Here is a 21447-nt window from a genome sequence, read left to right as displayed (position 1 = left end):
GTTGTTTCTCCCCTTTGCTCCTTTTTTGAATTGGTAATATTTTAATTAGCATTTAACTTTATGTTTTAAAAATCATATTTGATGTGACAAAGTTAAACTAATCAAAATCTTTTACTAATTCTTAAGGATCTGATAACTTTAAACATTGGAATAGTGTTACCCTTATGTTTTGAGCAAAAAGGGAAATATGCTTAAAGTGACAATTTAGGTATGTCATAGTCGATAACCCTATATGCAAAACAGAAAAAGAGACACAGAAGTACAGAACAGACTTTTGAACTCTGGGGGAGAACGTGAGGGTGGGATGTTTTGAAAGAACAGCATGTATACTATCTATGGTGAAACGGACCACCAGCCCAGGTGGGATGCATGAATCAGGTGCTCTTGCCTGGTGCACTGGGAGGACCCTGAGGAGTCGGGTGGGGAGGGAGGTGGGAGGGGGGATCGGGATGGGGAATACGTGTAACTATATGGCTGATTCATGTCAATGTATGACAAAACCCACTGAAATGTTGTAAAGTGATTGGCCTCCAACTAATAAAATAATATTTAAAAAAAATAAATAAATAAAAAAAAAAATAAAGCAGTCTTAGTGCTTTTTTAGATTTATTAAAAAGTTTGCTAAACAGAAGAAAGTGGCAAAATGCCAGCCTTTTTATAATCTAATGGTAAAGTTCAAGCAAAGAATACAAAACTCAAAGGAGTAGCCGGAGGAACTAACATTTGTTCTCCCTGTGTCATTTACTCCTCATAATTTTGCAAAGTAAGTATTGTTATCTTCATTTCACAGGTGAACTCACTGAAGCTCAAAATGATTAAGTGACTGGGCCAAGAAGTTTAGTTTTACAGCTGAAATTTGAACCCAGGATTCTTTGGTTCTAAGCCTGGGTAATTACCATGATATCTTTTTGAACATCCATTTTTTGAACATCCATTTCAAGTATCCAACCCTGAAAAAATGTACAGTTTTATACAATACTTCCCAAGGTGGAGATATATGTAGAAGTGCCCAGAAGAATATTTAGCCCTTGATCATTACTCTTTGTATTGACTTTAGGCAAAAAGAACACAGATAATAAGCAAATATTTTCAGCCTTTTAATAAGTCTTATCTTGCTTCTGAACACTTAGAATATCTTTGACAGTGACATTCCGCTTAGGTTTTTTTTTTCTTTTTTTGAATGACAGGCCAAGGTTCTTGTGTAGTCTGATTGAGAGGTGTCAGTGGGAATAATAAAAAAAAAGGCATAGGAAAATATCATCCTTGAGAAGCCAGTACTCCCAACAGAAATTTCTTTGAGCACTTGCAGCTTCCATCCCGGTAATATGAATTTCTAGTATGTTAGTCCTGTATGGTATTTAGAAAAACTGGCTATAGGACATTAAGATGATTCAAAGAGTCTAAAGAACTTAGAACTCTGTAACTTAGCTTACTGATAGTCTGGTGTTAAGAGAAATTAAACAATATTGGTATTCATGAGTTCATTAAGAATATATATTAGACTTAAAGAGTTTCTGCATGGTTTACAAAAGGTGTACTCTTTACAAGAAATAAGTTATTTTGAATTCACAGTCAGTCCAGTGAAGCCAGATTATGCTAAGACTGTTTTGTGTTTACTACTTAACATTAAAGATGTGGGTGTGTGAGAACAGTTGGCTGTAAATGGCACCTAATGATAGGAATGCTTGCTGGTGGCACATAAACAGCTACAGGCATAAGATAAAACATCTCAGCCCTCCTGAGGATCCTTGTATCATCTAACTTCTCCACAAATAGCGTTTATATCTTTGGAAATGTATGAAGTTTCATTTGCCAAAATGAATGTCTCAGTGTTCAAGAGTTAGATAATGGCAGCCCCAGGACATCATAATGGCAGCCCCAGGACATCATTTTAGACTGGAATAGTGTGTATTTATACATATAGTCATTGGATGGAGAGCAAGGCCCTTGGAAGTTTTGAAACAATCACTGTTTAAGGTTCATGGAAAGTTCACTAAATCATTTCTTAAGATTGACATAAAGTGAAAGTGCTAGTCATGTCTGGCACTTTGTGACTCCACAGACTGTGGCCTGCCAGGCTCCTCTGTCCATGGGATTCTCCAGGCAAGAATACTGGAGAGGCTTCCATTCCCTTCTCCAGGGAATCTTCCTAACCCAGGGATCAAACCTGGGTCTCCCACATTGCAGGCAGGTTCTTTCCCATCTGAGCCTTGGAGTTCATAAACGTTATATCTATCCAACTCACCAGTTCTTCAATGAATTAAACGCAGATTCAAGGAGGCAAAAAGGGATCTAACTATAGTGTTAGTTTTATTAATGGTTAAACTGGATTTAAGGCCGAGGCTGGGTTTTCTGTCTCCTTCTGGGAACGTAAACTGCAGGATGCTGAGTTATTTACCAAGGAGCGGGCAGAAAAGCTGAAACCCCACAACAACACACCTGGGTGGCCATGAGCAGAGGCATGAGACAATATAAGCTTGAATATAGGTTTCTATGCTTCCATAAGAGTAGAGGTACCCTGCCCCCTACCTCCTCCTATATTTCCATGAACATCAACCTCTCATCACCTCTCACTGAGCAAAGGTTCATACATGGACAGCCACATGGGCACGTATACATGTACCACTGTGCCAGGCAGAGCAGGAAAAACCACTGTCTCGGATGAGCTGCAGGCATGGGAATTCTATTTAAATTAAAGGAATTGATACTTTCAGTGTAAATACTTTCAGCTTCACTGCAGAAATGTGTCACACTGAAAATCAGTTGATTCTAAACATCCCATGGCTAAGGAACAACATTGCCAGCAATGGCAGAAGCAATAATAACAAAAACCAAAGACTGTATCTCTTAATCTATATTATGTTTATTACGGAAAGTGAAAAAAAGCAACAAAATCATATTTGACATTTTTTTTAGGATAAAACTAAGTCATCTGTTGAATTTCATTCATTCATCCATTCAAAACTCAAATCCAAAATGAGGGTGGATGTGTAGGTAATTTCAAAATCTTGATCCATCCTCATGTAAATCATAACATTCCATCTTTTTTCCTAGGTAATGACATTTTATTGATAGGTCAGTTTACAGAGGATGGGGACTTTCTTAAATAAGCAATTTAATGACCTTTGTCTATAGACATCATGAAAAGACATAACTTTAGATTCATAAATGGAATTTCACTTTATTACTGTTTCTTCAGTGATTTAACATCATACTACACTTTTGGTCTTTCTCCACTGAGTACACACATAAATAATTCTTATATTGACATCTATAATTTTCCTGGTTGGCACTTAAATTAATACATGACTTCCAAAATAATTAAATAAATTTATCTTTTAAGCAGCAGTAAATATTGACATCAAAATTTCATGTATGCTTTTATAACATCCATTTTTAGTAGTTAAAAACACAGCTAGGTATAGTTGTAATTATAGTGTTTTTATGGTGTTTAACCTTTTTAAATCTAAGATATAAAGATGGCAATTCAATCTTTAAAATATGAGTACCTATTAAATGCTGTTATTGACTTTCTATTCAGAAATGGTTATATTTGTACTTTGCCACACAGTTTTCTGTTGATGGCAATTCTGGTATTTCTTTTCATAACTTCAACCTAATATCCAGTCAACATAATTATTAGTGTCAAAATATCAGGATCAAATCATATTAGGTTTTAAGGACCAGATCAGACTTTTCGATGTCTAATAGAGTACTTCCTTTTCGAAGAAATGAGAGAAACTAAAACATCGATTCACTGACTGGAATTGTGATAGATTGACTACTGTTGTCCAGTATTGACATTTGCTGGCTAACGACTCTAATCTTATTGTCAATAACAGTCATTTATTTGAGTCCATTTTAAGGAAATCCCAATTGCTAACATCCTGTTATTCTACCAGTAGCATTTGTAACTTTTAAAAATAAAATCTGTACTTTGACTTTTCTTTGGTGTTGCTAAACATTGTTTTGCCAATCTCAAGAGAAGAATGCCTGCAATCATGTTTCACCTCAAGTGATTATATACTCTTTTGAAATCTAGGGATACAGCTCTACAAAGTAGAGCTTTTATGAACCTGTGCAAATAAACATGCCACTAAACGCACAAATCGAGTCTATGAAGCTTAATTGGTTTTCCCCAGTGTTTGTCATTTCCAGATATAAAATTAGGTACTTAAGGAGCAGCACTAAATCTTTGAAGCCGCTCAAGTACCTGTCTGTGTCTCAGTAAAATATCACCTAGATTTTCCTGACTCAGTGGGGCTGGGCTTTCCTAAGCACCAAATGTGCTATGAGGGAGTAACACCATTAACTGGGGAGCATCTAATCTGATATCAATCCGTGTGAAACCAGTCATGAAAAGATGCAGTTTTCAATTAATTGTTTTAATTTGTGATTGATTTAAATGTACCAGTATGAATAAAATGCATTTATGTGTGCATATATATGTGGGTAAGCTATTTACAGTTATGTATACATTTTTATGTGTAGAAAATGAAAATACACATTGATTAGCCCTTTTGAGGCTTTTGAACAACTATTTCTTCTTCCTGCTTTCCACTGCTTTGAGAATTTAGATAATTCATACAAGGTATGTACACAATCACACCCATAGTATGTACATCCTAATCACACAACACAGAGAAGATGTGTGAGGAATGTAAATCAACCCAGTGGTCAAAGAACTGACCTTACCTGTGACTAATGGCATGGGGAATTAGCCCTGGCATAATTGGTAACAGGCCAATGTACTGATGACTGCATTCAGCCTTTGTGACAATTATGTTATCTACTCTGGGAGATGATTAAAAGAAGAAAACAACAGCCCTTTCTGACCTTCAAAAGCGAAAGGACAAATTCTGTCACTTAACACACACGCACACTTTTGTTGGTTTTATTCACTTTCGGCCACGTGTCTACCTGGTGACAGACCTTGGCCTTAAAATGGGATGCAGAGTGTTTTTTTTTTTTCCTACACATAAAAATAGAAAACCAACCGCTCACAGACTGTACATACTTACAAAATGTACTGATGTACCACAACCAGCTACAGGGTAATGCACAATATAGTGTCTACATGTTAGTACAGCAGAGATAAATACATTTAGAAGTTTAGTAATTGTTAGTATATTTCCTTCTTGGGTTTTCAGGCCCTGATGACCTTCCTCAAATACCTGGGAAAGGTATTTCCAGATGCCCTTAAAAACAAGACTTGGTCTCTCCAACCCTCTAGGGAATGGGGAGTGTGAGAATAATACTGTAATCTCCCAAGTTACCAACATCAGAAATGATGGAAAACATTTTACAAAGCAACTGACCCAAAATGTGGTTAAATAAATGCTAAGAAGTCTAAATGGGTAAGCCCCTTCTGCTCATTTCATAGTTTGCTCTATACATTACACAAAAACAATATGAACCATAAAAAATGTTTAACTTCTCAAAAGTTTTGCTTAAAAGTAATTTAATTTTTAAAGGAACAAAGAATAATGCTAGCAGCAAGGTTGGAAAGCAAGCTATCCTTTTTACTCCAAAATAAGCAGATGGCCTCCCATATCTTAAAAGATCGAGAAAGAAGTTAGTGTTTCTTCCCCACTCAATTCTCTTTAACACACTTAAATCATTAGGTATTTGTCATCACAATTATCACCATGCTGGTTGATCATCGGTACCTTTTTCTAAACTGTAAAATATGTGATCTTTATTCCAGCCAGTTGATTTCGAGCTTGAACCCAAAAGAATACTTGGTGAAGAATTAGTATTTAGAAATGCTAAATGTTGTATGTAGATACAACATCAATTCTGTAAGGCATTATCTCAGGCCACTTTTGATATGAGTATTCACGTTTTAGCTATTCCTTATTTTAGAACCCATTTTTTCATAGCTAAATCTGGTAATCCTCCAGGCAGAGTTAACTGAATTGCTTTCTTAAAGGCTAGTGTCCGGGGAGAGTAATTACTATACATTTAACCTTCCATTTCAATCACGTTTCCGGTTGAAGCTGTCTTGAATTTTAAGCTAGCAAGACTCTTGGTGATTCCTTTGGTCTTGACTAATATTAAGACAGAGCTGTTAACCATAAGATCTAATGTTCACCAGTGCTGTACCTCTTTATGGAGCTCCTACGTAAGTTTTTCCAGCAAGAAAGCAGAAATAATGTCTTTGCTTATTTTATCCCGTGGATTATGGTCAGTCTTCATGGAGCAAACCGTAATTATATAATGGTGTGCCCATAATAGATGCACTTGGTGGTATAACTGCCTCTTTTTGGCACATTATTGCTTGACTTTAATTTCATTATCAACAGTCTTTATTGTCAGGATGAGTAGCTGAGATATCTGGGTCTTAGAAAAACACACCAGACTTGGGAATAACAACTTGTTGCACCATTCTGGCCTTCACAGTCATTTCACCAAGGCTTGCCGTTTTTTAAGTGTCCTTTTGATTATCACCTTGATTTACCTAACAGCCAACAGTAATTTTTCAGGGTTTTTGTTTTGTTTTATTTGTTTCTATCTACACATATATACCAATATACTGGATTTACTTTGAGAGAGGTTATTTGGTTGTGGCAAGTGAGTAGTTTAGCTGGTGAATGTTCACAGTTAAAAGTAGCAGTAATGAACTCTGGTAGATGTCACTGATTTGTGAGACAGAATTTTTCCACTTCCATCCATCTTCATTTACGTCCTTGGTCATTGCAAATCAAGTTTATTTCTGTAGTCAAGGAGAATTCATTTTTTCCAGCAGTAGGGTAAAGTTCATGGAAATCTGTTTCAGTCTTTACAAGACTAATTTTTTCCCCTTTTGCAAAAAAATGTCTAAAATTTTGTAGATATCCTTCAACCCATGTGTTTGCACAATGACATTTATAACTACTCAGCTGGCTGCAGAATTTCATTAAGAAGGATAAAGTTACAAAGTTGGACAGGAGATTTGGCATGTCACCTGTTCTTTGCCAGGTGGCAGCAGCTGACCCACCTTTGGAGATTCAACCCAAAGGGCCACACACGGAACCAAGAATATTGCTAACAGAAGACAAAATGCTCAGATGGGAATATAAAATAGCAAGCACTGAGGCAGAGGAGGGCAAGACTTCTGGTTCACTGTGTAGACAGAACAGCGTTAGAGACAAGATGGTCAGTTTATTTATCCAAGATACTGCTGGGTTCACTGCATTATTATCACAGAGGGAAGTTCACAGGCTCCATTTCTCAAATACCGCTTAGGACAAAGCTGGAGAGAGTAAACAGCGTCATCTCCATGGCAGCATTGTAGATGATTAGTAAATCAGACACGTAGAGGCCTACACAAGGCTACAAGTGATATTTGTGATATTCAGTAAGAACACACACACATATATATGCAAACCTTATCCTAATGTATTGTTTTCCTTTATATTGATTCCTAAAAAGTAGACAAGGGCTGTGGTAAAGTATGTGGTACTAGAAATGGACAAACTGTTAAACACTTGCACAATATGTAGGAGGAAGAAAAGACAGTTTCTCACATTTTGGAAGCAAAACAGTAACAAAGAGGATACAACAGAGGCCAAACAATTTACATTAACAGCCTACTCTTATAGGTCCTCTGTAAACAAATCTTAAAGTCACATCATATTCTAGTCTTCGTGTGGTATATACAGATATTTCCCAAATGATAGGAACTCCCAGAGATGAGAGGAAGACTATCAGAATAAGCTGGAACAATAAAAACCTTAATACTCTTAGATGCAACCCAAAGCAATTTTCCTCTTCTGCTTTCTTAAGATGACAAGATCTTATTAAGAATTTGGTTCCAAAATTCAGCCTCTAGGGTATATGGTACACATGCATATTCAATCCAATTTATTCCAGTTATGATATTTAACCTATAAGATATAGAACACTGATATCCAAAATAATAAATATTAGACCATTCTAAAGATTAAAGATCATCAAAAATCAAATTATATTCAACATAGCTGACTTGTCAAGGTAGGAAAACACAGTAATATTTTTCATAAATATTTCATTTTGGATGCAAACAAAAAGGTTTTTGGTCCACTGTGACCTAACAAAATGTTTAATGTGTGCCACTGATCCAAAACACAAAGCTTAATTAGGATTTCAGTGTATGTAAAGTAGTTGGTCTGTGGCATTAAGGGTAATAATCCAGAAAGACATAATTAGAAAAACGCTGAAGATAAATAGATACATGACAGTTGAAGTGGTCACATTTTTCTTGTAGTCATAAAATAGAAAAATCGGAATTTAAATTAAAAATTTTCACTGGGTACACATCTTCACATGTTAAACACTTGGATGGCCTAAGTCACCTCTTTTTTGCTGCTGGTTTAAAAATTATCTTATACTGATTTACTTAATTTATTTATTTCAACAACTAAAATACATTTAAAAGGACCAAAAAATAACTAAAAGAAATAAGGACAAAAACAACTTTCAACACTGTGTGTGTCATGCAGGTAACGAATAGCAGAGCAAGTTCAAATCGTCTGCCATGAAAATTGTTTTGCAACTTCATTTGTTGAATGAACCTAAGGAATCACAAATGAGGTCCTGAATGTGTATGTGTCATAGATCCAAGTGAAGGAGCATTTTCAAAACAAGGTTTTATCCTGAGAGCCTTTGGGGGATCATAATGCAGAAACACCACTGTTTTGAATAGGCTCCTGTATTATTTATCTATTTGATGAGCTATTTCTGTGACCATTTTTTCAGGACTTTTCCTTCTATAAGATTCAGTAAGTGAGAAGAAAGCTTTTGTAACATTTTGTGACAATATTTAAGAGTGTGGTAGAGATTGAAAGTGAAAAAGATTAAGAAGTAAAGGTTAGTTTCAGTCCCCAGAAAAACCAAAGTGACTCTAGCACACATCAAGTTTCAATTTATTGAATTTTATTAATTTGCTTCTAATGTGTGACGACAACAGTGTCTACAACTCTCTTTGGCCTCTGCTTCCTTTCACTATTCATAAATCACGTGGTTACTCCAATCTCATGAAAACTAATATTATTACCAGATGCTAAATTCTTCCTTTTCTCCCATTTTAATGCAGGGACAGCCTGTTCTAGCCAGTTCTGAGCAGAGGGTGACCTGGGCCCACCCATCTGGAGTGGGTACTGTTGACAGCTGCCACTGTGTACAGAGTGTGTTCTCTATGTGTACACAGCATGTGAGAGGGAGACAGCCAGTGAGCGAGACAGGAGGGAGGTTAAACCCTGGCAAAGGCATCTCCTACAGAAGTGACGTGAACACTACAGCCAATGGGTATTTCAGGCCCAGAGAGTTTTAGACTCAATTCATTAATAATAATTTTGGCTGCTAATTTGATGTTAATTTCTAGTTAGATAGCCTTCTTAGTAGAGGCCAACTGGTAAGAAACAAACATGTGCTTTATTAAAAAATTCATTGGAAGTTTCAATTCTAACAACTATAATTGCCATTCTCTGGCTCTGACTCTGAGAATGGCTCTGTGGTCTACTTATGTAGGCTTCATAGACAGTCCAATTACTTTGAAAGAAATCGATGACTATTGACTAATTTATGTCTGATGTAGCTTGTGGTGTTAAAGTTTAGGTATGATATCCTCCCGCAATATGTTCAGAATCTGCAAAAGAGAATCCAAATTAAAAAAAAAAAAAAGAAACTTTGCATTTACTATACAAATGGCATTTATGAACCTCTGGAGAGATAGTATACAGCTGGACAATTCTTTCCTGGCTCATCAAGGCAGTGAGTTTAGAGAAAGCAGCCAACGCCCCTTTATCACTAACAGTGATTCATTCTCTAAATGCAACGTGGAAACCAACAATCTCCAGGGCTCACTCCTCTCTTCCCCACTAGCCCACTCAAGCCACTGCTGGTCACCCCAGCCAGTGCTCTGCAAAACACTCATGGGCCCCAAGGACACGCTTCCATAATGGAGGCAGGTGAGGGCTCAGCTCAAACAGGTGCCTATATTCTCAAGGACTAAGCCCACCCAAAGTTCAAATGATGTTTTAGTAAAGGCAGCTTCTTTTAAAGGGTTGGAAGGATGAGATATGATGGTATTTCTCTTAAAATTAATAGGCTTGAAGAGGTTACCTTTTTACCACAGATTAGTTTTAAGCAATTAGATATTAGTCTGCATATAAAAGCAGCAAGGGAGCTCATTTCTATTTGACTACATTTTCTGTTAGAAGCTACTGAACCAAATCAAAACAAAAATACAAACTGCATCCTGTTTACAGGAGCCACAATTAAACCTGTTGTTTTTGTTACTCAGGAGACTTTCCTTTTCTCAACACAAAAAAAGGAGTGTTTGGTAATTGGCTATTTATAATTCCTCACCAGAACCTTAACATTCCCAGCAGAATGTTATTAGAGACAGCTGAACAACATAAAATTCAGTATTATCAATAATATGATAATTCTCTTCAAGAATTCAGTCACATGTATTTCCTCTTGGGCAAGGAAATATGAATTTAATCTAAGCACAATCACAGAGATGACCCTTGCCCTTAGTGCAGGAAAATGTATATACATAAATTCATGTTTTATGTGGGCAGTATTCAAATGGTTTGCTAACTTTTTTCCTAATATAACTTTCTTACATTTATTAACAGGTATAACAAGGTTTATAAAAAGGGTTATATGCAGATGTTTACAAATATTATTTCATATTTGGCATTTTATGCATGTAAGTACTTTTATTTATATCCTCTAGCCAAGGAATGAGTCAAATTTGTTTCCCTTTTTTTCCATGATATTTCTCATCACCTACTTAAATTTTGTGTGGTATCAGCATTCTTATTGCAATGGACTACAAAGTATAACTGTTTTTGCTAACAGTGTCTTTGCTACTTTTAATATAAAGAGGGGTTTTAATGGAAATACCATAGTGTGATAAATTGAGGCAGTAATATAAAATGACACATGTGTAATGAGCATGTTATTCTAAAAACATCATATTAAAAAAAACCAGTGAGTGTTATTTCCTCTTAATTAAGGTTGTAAACCTTCAGTGAAGCTTACTTCTTCACTTCCTTTCAAATTGAAACGTTATTTTTTATTTATGGAGCCCCAGCAAAGAACCCCGCAATTCTTAGTAGCAATTTCCGTGAGTTAATGCTTTCTCTTCCTGGTCCCTCAGAAAAAAATTAAGTAAGCTCTGACATAGACAGATGGACACCTCTGAAGCCTGTAGCAGTATCCAGGGGCTTCCGGACGCGTTCCTTCTCAATCTAACACAGAAGAAGGAGCAGGACGAATGCAGCAGTTGGGGCGTCGCAAGTTCTGCAGCATGGACTGGAAAACGCTGTGCTGCCTGCCTTTGAGCTTTTTATTAGAAGAAGTATCTGAGGAGATGGACCTCCGGCTCTGAGCTTTGATTAATTTCTCGTGCTCCCTGATCTGTCTCTGTAAATGGTTCTGTATGGCAATGCCCAGGGACTCCGGGTCCAGGGAAGCGCCGTACACCTCCCAGGTCATGCCCTGCTCGTCCCACACCACGTCCCGGACACGCTTGGACTGTTTCAGCTGGAGCTTGGAGTCGGCAATCAGCTGCTTCTTCTTCTCCCCTGGCGTGAGCCCCACCTGGGCGGCAGCAGCCGTCACGTTTAACTTCTGCTCCTTGAGGAACTCGCTGACCCGGCTGGCCCGGCGCGGGCTGGCTTTGACGGAGCGAGAAGGGGTCCTCTTGCCAGAGCCGGGGCTAGAGTCCCCGATGGCATCTGACGGCAGGCTTAGGCTGGCGGCCGTCTTGGTCTGTCTGTTTTCTTCCCCGGTGCCCTCCTGGCTCCTTCTAACGGGGGAGGGTGTAGGGCTGGCACCTGATGCCACGCCTCCACTTTCTTGAGATTTAGGATTGAGCAGTAGGCTTCTGGCCTCTGCTCTTGCCCTCACCTCCAGGATATCGATGCCAGGAGATTCTTGTTCTTTCATTATCTGAGGAGACGCAAGCTTCTTCTCTCTTGCATCCCCTTGATTCGTGAGATCCAAGCTCCTGGACTGGTCGGCTCTGCTGGCAGGGCCACTGGAGTTGGAGAGTTGGCAGTCAGGGTCTGGTTTGTGGCCACTGGTGGTTGCCACTGCAAACTCAGATGGCTTCGTTTCACACTTCCCTAATCCGTGACCTGTTTCAACTTGACGTCCTGCGCTAAGAGAAGTCTGGTCACCGGGGCTAGCTTTCAGGGAGGTGGAACTAGTACCCGAAAGCTGTCTGAAGGTAAGCTCTGGCCCCGCTAGGGTCATTCCCGCTGATTTCCCGTCTTCTTTACATAGCTCCTGAGCATCTCTGGAAGCCACGTTGACGGCCGAGGTTTTAAGGACCTCCGCCGGTAGGCTCCCTGATTTACTTTCTCCTTGGAAAGCTGCAGAAACAGCCGCAGCTGTCTGGATGTGCACCGCGGGCATGAGGTCACGGCACTGACCCTCCTCCCGGGGGGAGAGGGCGTTCTCAGCCAGCTCCAGCGTGCGGCTCGCGCTGCCGTGGCAGATGACACGCAGCTGGTCTTGTTCGAGCCGCTCTGGAGCAGGGCTTTCCTTTAAGAATGCGGTGAGGATGCTGGGGCTGGTGGATGCCGACCTGCTCTCGACACTCGCCACTGCCTGCACCTCGGCATCTTGCCGAGCCCTGGGTGGGGTTTCCTTGATCTCATTTTCAGCTTGGCTGGTCATCGTACTTGCTTCTTTAAACCTTGACACTTGAGGCTGTGCTGCCAGCGGCACCTTCTCTGGATCTGGAGGAAACATCGATTCGTTGCTAGGGAGGTGGGATGGTTGAGGAATCACCGAAGTCATGGCCTGGGTGTCCGAGGTGGCGGCAGAGGGCGGTTTGTTCCCCGAACATCCATCTTCTCCTGTTGGAGAGCCACAGGACCTTGTCTGGAAAGTGCAGGCAGCTTGCTGCCTTTCTGCTCCAGGTCCACCTCCAATAGCGGAAGTAGGACTGAATGCCCTGGCTGCTGCATCTTCAGTTTGCACCATTCCCTGCATTGCTTCTTGAGAAGGAAAATCACAGGGCACGTGATCTTTGCCACAGATGACCCCCGCCGGACAGCCTGACTTCTCAGGTTGCCCTCCATCTGCAGTTCTCTGTGTCTTCACCTGGGTATCTTCAGGCCCAGATGGGGGGCTGGCGTTGGGCTGGTTGCCTGGGACAACCGGGTGGACGTGCTGATTGGCTGGCATTGTAAACGTTGCACACATCAGATCCTTGCCTGCTGCAGAACACGGGGCTGGCGCTGTGGGCTCTCTGCCCGCTGACAGCTGAGTACTGCCAGGAGAGTTGCGTGTGGGAGATGCCTTCCCCACCTCACCGACAGTGTCAGGAGAGGACATGGCTGGCTGCGCGGGCACATGCTCACCGGCCTGCATCAGGGCCTCGGCAGCTGTCCTGGGGCTGCGGTCTGGCTCTGCAGGAGTGCTGGGAAGGCCATTGGCGTTCTCACAGAGGACTTCTGGTCCAGGCTGGGGCGAGGCGGCCTGCACCTCTCCCTGGTCCTCCTCTTCTCCGGAAGCTGCAATCAGGGATGTTTTGGCTGATCTCAGAGGGTCAGGTACAGTCCCCATGGAATCTCTCTCCGGGAAAAACCTTGGAGCTCGCACCTGGACAGCACTCCTACAGGGAAGCAGCCGAAGTTCAAAGTGAAGATGCAATCAGGGGTGATTCCTCCGAAGGACCAATCTGTGAATCAAGGAAACAGTACCATTAACACAGTACAGTATCTGAGGGTTGAAACTATACCAATTTGTCACTTGTATAGGATCTCATAAGCACATGAAAGCTTTTCTTTCCATAACTGTTGATATAAATACAGATCTTTGGAAGAAAGATGATGGAAAAATTATTTTAGTTATACAAGTATTATCTTGATGTTAGTTTCTGCTTCATCCCATTGCTGTCTAGAAAATAGGCTTTTAACACATTAATACTTACATATGCACTTGATAACTACTTCAAGTCATTTGTATAATCTGATTTACCAGATATCAGAAAATCCTATAAAGCAACTGTAATCAAATGAATAAGTATTAAAATAAGTCTAAACAGATATGTAGACTAGATTATCTTGAAATAGATCCAGATATAAAATGAGGATTTAATATATGACAAAAGAGGCATTTCAGTTTAGTGACAAAAGAATGGATAATATAAGGGGCTGGCAAACTCTTTAGTCATCTGAAAGAAAAGAAAACTCTTATACCAATTCCAAAAATAAATCTTAGATAGACGTGGAGAGATTAAAGGTTAAAATATAAATATTTAAATTAAAAATTCTGTTAAGAAAATATAAGCTCATAAATATACCTAGGAGCAAGGTAGGTAGGTTTCTTTGGCAAGGCAGAAAATACACCCAGAATTATGAGAGAAAACATCAGCCAGATGACTAAAAAAAAATGACAAAACTTTTGCATGGCAAAAGATGACACAAACAGATACAATAGGTTTTAAAAAGTGTTTTCAACCCAGAGGACAGGCAAAAATATCTGAAATATAGTAGAAGTTCTTAAAAACTTATAAGGAGACAAAATAATCCATTGGAAAAATGGATATGGAAGCACAATTTATAAGGTAGGAAATCCAATAGCCAAGAACCTGATGAAAAGATGATCAAATTCATTTGTAATCAAAGAAATGCAAATAAAGAAACAATGAGATTTTACTCTATACCAACTGCACTTGCAAAAACTTTTACAGGAGCTGCTAACGATATTTTTCATAACTTAAAAAAAAAAAAAAATGTTGTAACACCATGGCCTGGGAAGACCTTGTGAAAGGAAGTATTTCTATTAATTGTATGTGCAAATGTGTATTATTGCAGCTTTCTTAGGGAAGTACTTTAGCTTTTAAAACTAAAAATATACATGTCCTTCACTCAGTGATCCTATCAATAGAAATAAAATACCAGCATGTGTAGATAAATATACAAGTATGTTTATTAAAAAAGCTTTCCCTGGTAGCTCAGATGGTGAAGAATCCACCTGCAATGGAAGAGACTTGGGTTCAATCCCTGGGTTGGGAAGATCCCCTGGAGAAGGAAATGGTAACCCACTCTAGTATTCTTGCCTGGAAAATTCTGTGGATAGAGACTGGAGGGCTATAGTCCATGAGATCACAGAGTTGGACACCACTGAGTGACTAACACATATACACGTGTTTATTGAAGAACTATTTGTAGACACAAAAAACTCAAACTGGTCTCCTTAAATAGGTGGAGAGGCAGAATAAATCATGATATAGCTGTACAGTAGAGCATTATACAACCATTAAAATAAATAGCTAATAAGGCTATAACTTTTCACTTGGGAGAAATTTCATCAAGGTATGGTTGAATGAGAAAAGCAAGGTACATAAAGAATATATGTTTTCATTTCTGTAAAACAATGACCTAAAACTCTACATATATATGTGTTATGTGTGTGTTTGTGTATAATTATATAAATTCCAAAGATATACATAATGAGACATATTTGGTGGCAAATGGAGTTTTGTGACTTAGAAATAGGGGAAAAGAGATGCAGGTATCCAAAAGTGGGAAAATTTTGGATTTTAACAAGTATAACTGAATCTTTAAAAGTATATATGAAAATTTATTCATGTGTGTTTATGCATAAAATTTTTCTAGAAAGAATAACCAGACTATGTGATGAAGACAAAGCAATGGTTCAGAAATTAGCAGGTGACTGTTTTAATATTACTTCTATCACTCACAGATTCTATGATCTCATGGGAATCACTTAATCTTTCTGCACCCCAAATTAACTCACTGGCAAAATGAATTATATGATTTCTAAGGGCTCTTCCAGCTCCAAAGTTCAAAGATCCTACTTTTTGCATGTGATGGATAATAAATCAAACAGCACAATCATAACTCCAGCTTTAGGATCAAAGTAAGGCAAAGGTCAATCTGGTTGCGCCCAGATTTTGAAAATAAATACTTTTGTATTTTGGTTCAATGGTACTTGATTGCTCAATCATATGACATTTTACAATAAATCCAATGTATCTTCTTTCCCAAATAGCTCTTCCTTCTAACTTCACTATTCATATTGATGGGTTAAATATTTTCCCATCCTTGGTCTTGACGGCTTTCAGCTCCCTCAAACCTCTTCCCCAGGTTTATGTTCCATTTCTTCCTTTCTAGAGTTTTCTGTTGCAGACACTTGTTGTGCCCCAAGCTTATTTTCCCTCTGCCTCTTTGGCGTCTGTCTTTAGTACTACTCTCTGACCTCCTCATCACTTGTTCTTCAAAACCCCACTTAAACCCCATCCTTTCTGAAGGCTCCTAAGGCCTTTTAAGTCATAAAATCTCTCTCTCTTTTCAAAATTCTACAGCTATTGCCATCTGTGTTCTTTGTATTGTGCTTCTCATATACTGTTTTTGTGTATAAATGTCTCATTTCTCCAGAAGTCCTTCAAGTCCCAGGAGGCAAGGGGACAATCTTATTCTTTCCTATTCACTCCTCAGGACACAGTGCAGAACCTTGTGCACAAAAAGGTGTTAATCGATCCCATTTCCCTCCAAAATGGCCATCATTAAGTCCTGCCAAACTTCAAAATAATAAGCAAATTTAAGCCATGACATGAAATAGTAATGAAAACACTATTTAAAAGAGTGCTATTTTTTGAAATAAAAGAGTTGTATCTTATTTATGAGACTGAATTACATATCTGTAATCCAGGTTTAAATAATTAAAAACAAGTCCATTGGCCACCTCCTATTAAAGCTTGGAAGATCAGAACACCTGGTTTGGGGACAGAACATCTTCTTGTTATATGGCTGGAGCCAAGAAGCCTGGCTTGCCAGAGAGGACTATAAAATATGAACACCTCAGAGTCCAGCAACTAAAGGTTGGAAGACTTAGAAAAGATGAGGGACTTCACTGAAATCTCAGAAGTCACCAAGTTGATCCCCATTTCCCACAGAGACCTGATTATACTAGTTTACATTTAAAAGAACATTTTCTTTTTGTTTGCTTTGTCAGTAGAAGTTAAATCATCCATCAATTCAAAAAGAAAAGCCCAGATTGCTTGGTTAACACATGTAATTTGAAATCTCTTGATTCATGAGTAGATAGGAAATCAACACTACTTGAAACATATTTGCTATTGTAATTGTCACTGCATCTCCATGAGCTCTGGACAGACTGCTTAACCTCAAGAAACAATTCTCCTCCTTTTGCTCCTTTCCTCTCCATCTAAATAGCAGAAATCTACAGTCTCTAATAGGTTACACAAATAGGTTATTTAAAAAATGTAATTACTTGGTGGTTTAGAGTGAGGAGTAAGCCTTTAAAATCAGTAGGATTCCATTGTGATAAGATTTAATAACGTCTAGAAATGAGGTTATTAAATGAGGTGGCCCACAGACTGAATAAATTCCTTCTGCAGGTCTGCTGTGTGTGTTTCTTGTGCAACTTTCCCTTCCATTTCCTTTCTCTTCCCCTCTCTCTCCTTTCCCTTTTTCTCTTCCCTTTCTTTGTCTATTGAAGAGATCATTCAGAAAAATCCTTATTTTCTCTCTTCTATTACTCCGCCTCCCCGCCAACCTCAGAAGATATGCATTTCCAGATACCAACACAAGGTGGCGATGTGAAGGTCAGTCTTTGTAGAGGGCAGGGGCATTCCAGACTCCACACAACCCTTCCTCACCTAGCCTGCTTCACTGCTTTGCATAATTTACCCTGGCTCCTATGGACAGGTAAGTTTCAGAGCTTTAAGAGCACTGACACAGTAGACTTCCCAACCTAACTTTCAGTCTTCCGAGGACAGTCTGGCCTTGTGTTTAAGAACATGAACCCTGGGGCCAGGCCCCCTGGGTTCCGCCACATATCAGTTCCACCACATAGCTCTAGCTTTGTGTGCTTGGGCAAGTAATTTAACATTTCAGGGCCCCAGTGTAATCCATAAATTAAGACTAATAATAATAATACAGCCTCACTGAGCTGCTGAGAGGAATAGACTTAGCTCTTAAAACAAGTAATGTCTTGGTTCATGTTAAACACCAAAGAAGTGTTAGCCTCTTTAAAAAAACCTCATATTTAAACTTTGATCTGGGGCTTCCTAGGCGGCGCTAGTGCTTAGCAACCTGTTTGCCAATGCAAGATACATTAAGAGACACGGGTTCGGGAAGATGCCCTGGAGGAGGACATGGCAACCCACTCCAATATTCTTGCCTGGAGAATCCCATGGACAGAGGAGCCTGGAGGGCTACAGTCCATCAGGTCACATAGAGTTGGACACAACGGACACGACTAAGTACGCGTGCAAACTTTGATCGATGTGAAAGAAAAATTCATGCTGACACTTGTTAAAATGATAAGGAAGACTTCATTTATGCTATTGCAATAGGGGTAAAGCCCATGGGAGGAGGAAAGAAAGACTGTGTTCAACTCCAAATACACAAAAATGTGTAGGGATTTATAACCAAGGAGTAGGTTTGTGTGTGAATGGGGGTGGGGTGGGGGCGGGTCAGTGGATGGAAAATGATTTAAGAAGAGACATCAAGGGAAGGGGGACTGTTGCTGAAGGCAACAATCTTAAAATTCAGCATTCAAAAAACTAAAATCGTGGCATCTGGTCCCATTACTTCATGGAAAATAGATAGGGAAACAATAGAAACAGTGACAGACTTTATTTTCTTGGGCTCCAAAATCAATGCGGATGGTAAATGCAGCCATGAAATTAAAAGACGCTAGCTCCTTGGAAGAAAAGCTATGACAGACCTAGACAGCATATAAAAAAGCAGAGATATCACTTTGCTGACAAAGGTCCATATAGTCAAAGCTGTGGTTTTTCCAGTAGTCATGTATGGATATGAAAGATGGACCATAAAGAAAGCTTATCAGTCCTGAGTGTTCATTGGAAGGGCTGACTGATGTTGAAGCTGAAGCTCCAATACTTTGCCCACCTGATACACAGAGATGACTCACTGGAAAAGACTCTGATGCTGGGAAAGGCTGAGTGCAGGAGGAGAAGGGGGCGACAGAGGATGAGATGGTTGGATGGCATCACCGACTCAACGGACATGAGTCTGAGCAAACTTCCAGGAGATAGTGAGGGACAGGGAAGCCTGGCATACTGTAGTTCATAGGGTCCGCAAAGAGTCAGACGCGACTTAGCGACTGAACAACAAATTGAGAATGACCAGATATCATGTGTATTCTCTCTAAATTGACCTAGCAGGATTGTTAAAACTGGACTCTGCAAGATCAGACAGTGAAGCCCAAGACTGAGATCTAATTAAGAAATGGGCTCACAGGAGCCCAGCTTGAGGTTAGTAAAGGAAGGAGTCCTTATCATCTCATCTCATTAGCAGCAGCAAACAAGAATTTGCTTACAAGACTCTCTGGGGCATTATGGCTTCTTTCTGAATTGGGCATGAATTCCACAGAAGCTGATGGTATCATTGTCAGTTTGTTTTTAAGTCTGTTGGAGAACTGGACTTTTGACAGCAGGTCCCTTTGGTGCTTTTGCCTTTAAAATTATGAACAAAGATTTAAAGCCTTGTTCCAGCAATGCAGCAAGGCTGCAGAGTAAACACTACTGACTTTTTACAGGAAAGGTAACTGAGGCCCAGAGGCTGACTTGAGGCCAATCTAATTCCTGCTGAATTGAACTCTTAGGAATGGTAATGCCTGGCCTCCTTCTATGCTGCTTCCTTATTATCTCTAACTCTGGAAAGAAAACGTAAAAACAGAGGCGAAAGAAAAGTATCTTCAGAGGAGAGGGAAGTTTCTTTCTGTAAGTGGTTTGCAACTTAGCAGCAGCTTGGATGGTACTAACACCGACTACAATGGCATTCATAACTGGTCACTTTATGAAAAGCTCGACTTGTTGAAAGCTGACACCACCACTGCTCATTCTGAAAATAGTGGGTTCCACTACTCAGCCGCGCTGCCTGTTTTCATAACAGACACCCACGCTTAATAAGACGGGCAGCAGGGAATCGCTGCCTTTTGTGACTTCCTCCAAAGCTGCTCTGGCGGGAAGAGCATCAGATGCAAAGAATGGGGAGAGGCTTGGCAGTCCTGGGCCAGCAAGACGCCAATATGCTGCAGATCACGCTGACAATCCTGTGGCAGCAATGACCTTTGCCCACTTATCGTCTGCGCTGCTAGAACAAGGGCTCCGGGATGTCATCAGATCTCTTTAGTGACATTAGGAAAGTGTCACAGGGACCCTGGTGTCCCTGTTTACACTCATCTGACTGCAGCCATCAGATGGATGATCACAAAGACCCTTGGAGAACAGTGGGGTGAGAGATAAGAGACTGTTAATCCTCAAAAAAAGGATAAAGAAAAAATGTCATCTGGCTTCCTATTCAATCCGATTTTATTTGCTCCCTTTACTTGGAACCCTTGCCTAGATCATTTGCATTCTGAACCCAGCAGATCCTGCCAGCGCGCAGCTTTAAGGGGAGGTGATTCAGTCCCAGGAAAACACCCACAGGCTAGGAAAAGCAGTTGCTTCTTCTTTCTTTAAAAAATCATACCCTCACACTAATAGCTGCCTCAAATGCACTCTTCAAAGATATCAGCTGAAAAACTGGTTCTTCCCTTCGAACTGCATCTAAAGTCAATCAGAAGGCTCAAGAGTCAGGCAGTCTCTGCTTTGTGCCAACAGTGTCCCAGACTTTTGGTTATAATGGTCATTTTAATAAAGGCACATGAGAAACAGGCTGCATCCCTTCCCTTTTCAGCTTTTCTTTTGTTCTCCAGTGTTTCAGAAAAACAAATGCATGGCTTGTGATCTCATTGAATTCCATGGTAAGCAGGGCTGGACAAAAACAAAGAAGTAAAAATGGGCTTTAAAAAGCATGAAGACCCCAAATATATCCTTCCTTTTTGTCAAATATGATTTGAAAAGACGACTTCTAAATTCACAACTGATTAGAAGCACACAGTACAGCAAGCACTCCCTTACTGTTCTTTATATTCCAAACACTGTTCTTTATGTGAATTTATTTGACCCTCAGAACAACTCCAGGTGGATGGTCCCCCTCTGAATTTCATGTTGCAGAACTGGAAGCTGAGGCAAGGTCATGCAAGCAAGCAATGAGAGAGAACAGATTTAAATCCAGACCACTGGCTCCAGAGTCCAAGTTGTTAACCAATTTTACACAGGAGAGAGATGGGCATTTCTTCTAGAAGCAAGCTCAATGACCTGGGCAAGAAAGAAGCATAGTCAGACAATGAAGAAACAAGAGAAACTCAGAACTAACATAGCCTTGAAACCACTTACTAGCTCAGGCTAATAGAGATAGACTAGGCAACACAGAAATTCCTGCTCTTCAAAATGATTTATCCAATTTGAATGCATTAAGGGTCACAGTTTTCTGAGAAGCTGATGAAAACTATGTACTCTTTCTAGAAACACATGTGCACACACACATATATGTATGTAGATAATTTTAGGAAATTCATGTCTGGAAAACTTTCTAAGACTGCACGTTAATATCCTTT

General features: G+C 39.7%; 1 protein-coding gene across 1 annotated transcript in view; it reads right to left on the bottom strand.

Moving 5' to 3' along the window:
* Positions 1-2873: 2873 nt before the first annotated feature.
* The window catches only part of GPRIN3 (GPRIN family member 3), a 73659-nt gene continuing 55085 nt past the window's right edge, over positions 2874-21447 (bottom strand). The window contains exon 2 of the mRNA XM_065907444.1: positions 2874-13666. Within this exon, the coding sequence (XP_065763516.1) occupies positions 11218-13551 (2334 nt within the window). The 5' untranslated portion in view covers positions 13552-13666 and the 3' untranslated portion in view covers positions 2874-11217. The remainder of the gene's footprint in view (positions 13667-21447) is intronic.

Source organism: Muntiacus reevesi, chromosome 16, assembly GCF_963930625.1.
Source record: "Muntiacus reevesi chromosome 16, mMunRee1.1, whole genome shotgun sequence".
Taxonomy (NCBI): Eukaryota; Metazoa; Chordata; class Mammalia; order Artiodactyla; family Cervidae; genus Muntiacus; species Muntiacus reevesi.
This window is presented reverse-complemented; position numbering and strand designations above follow the sequence as displayed.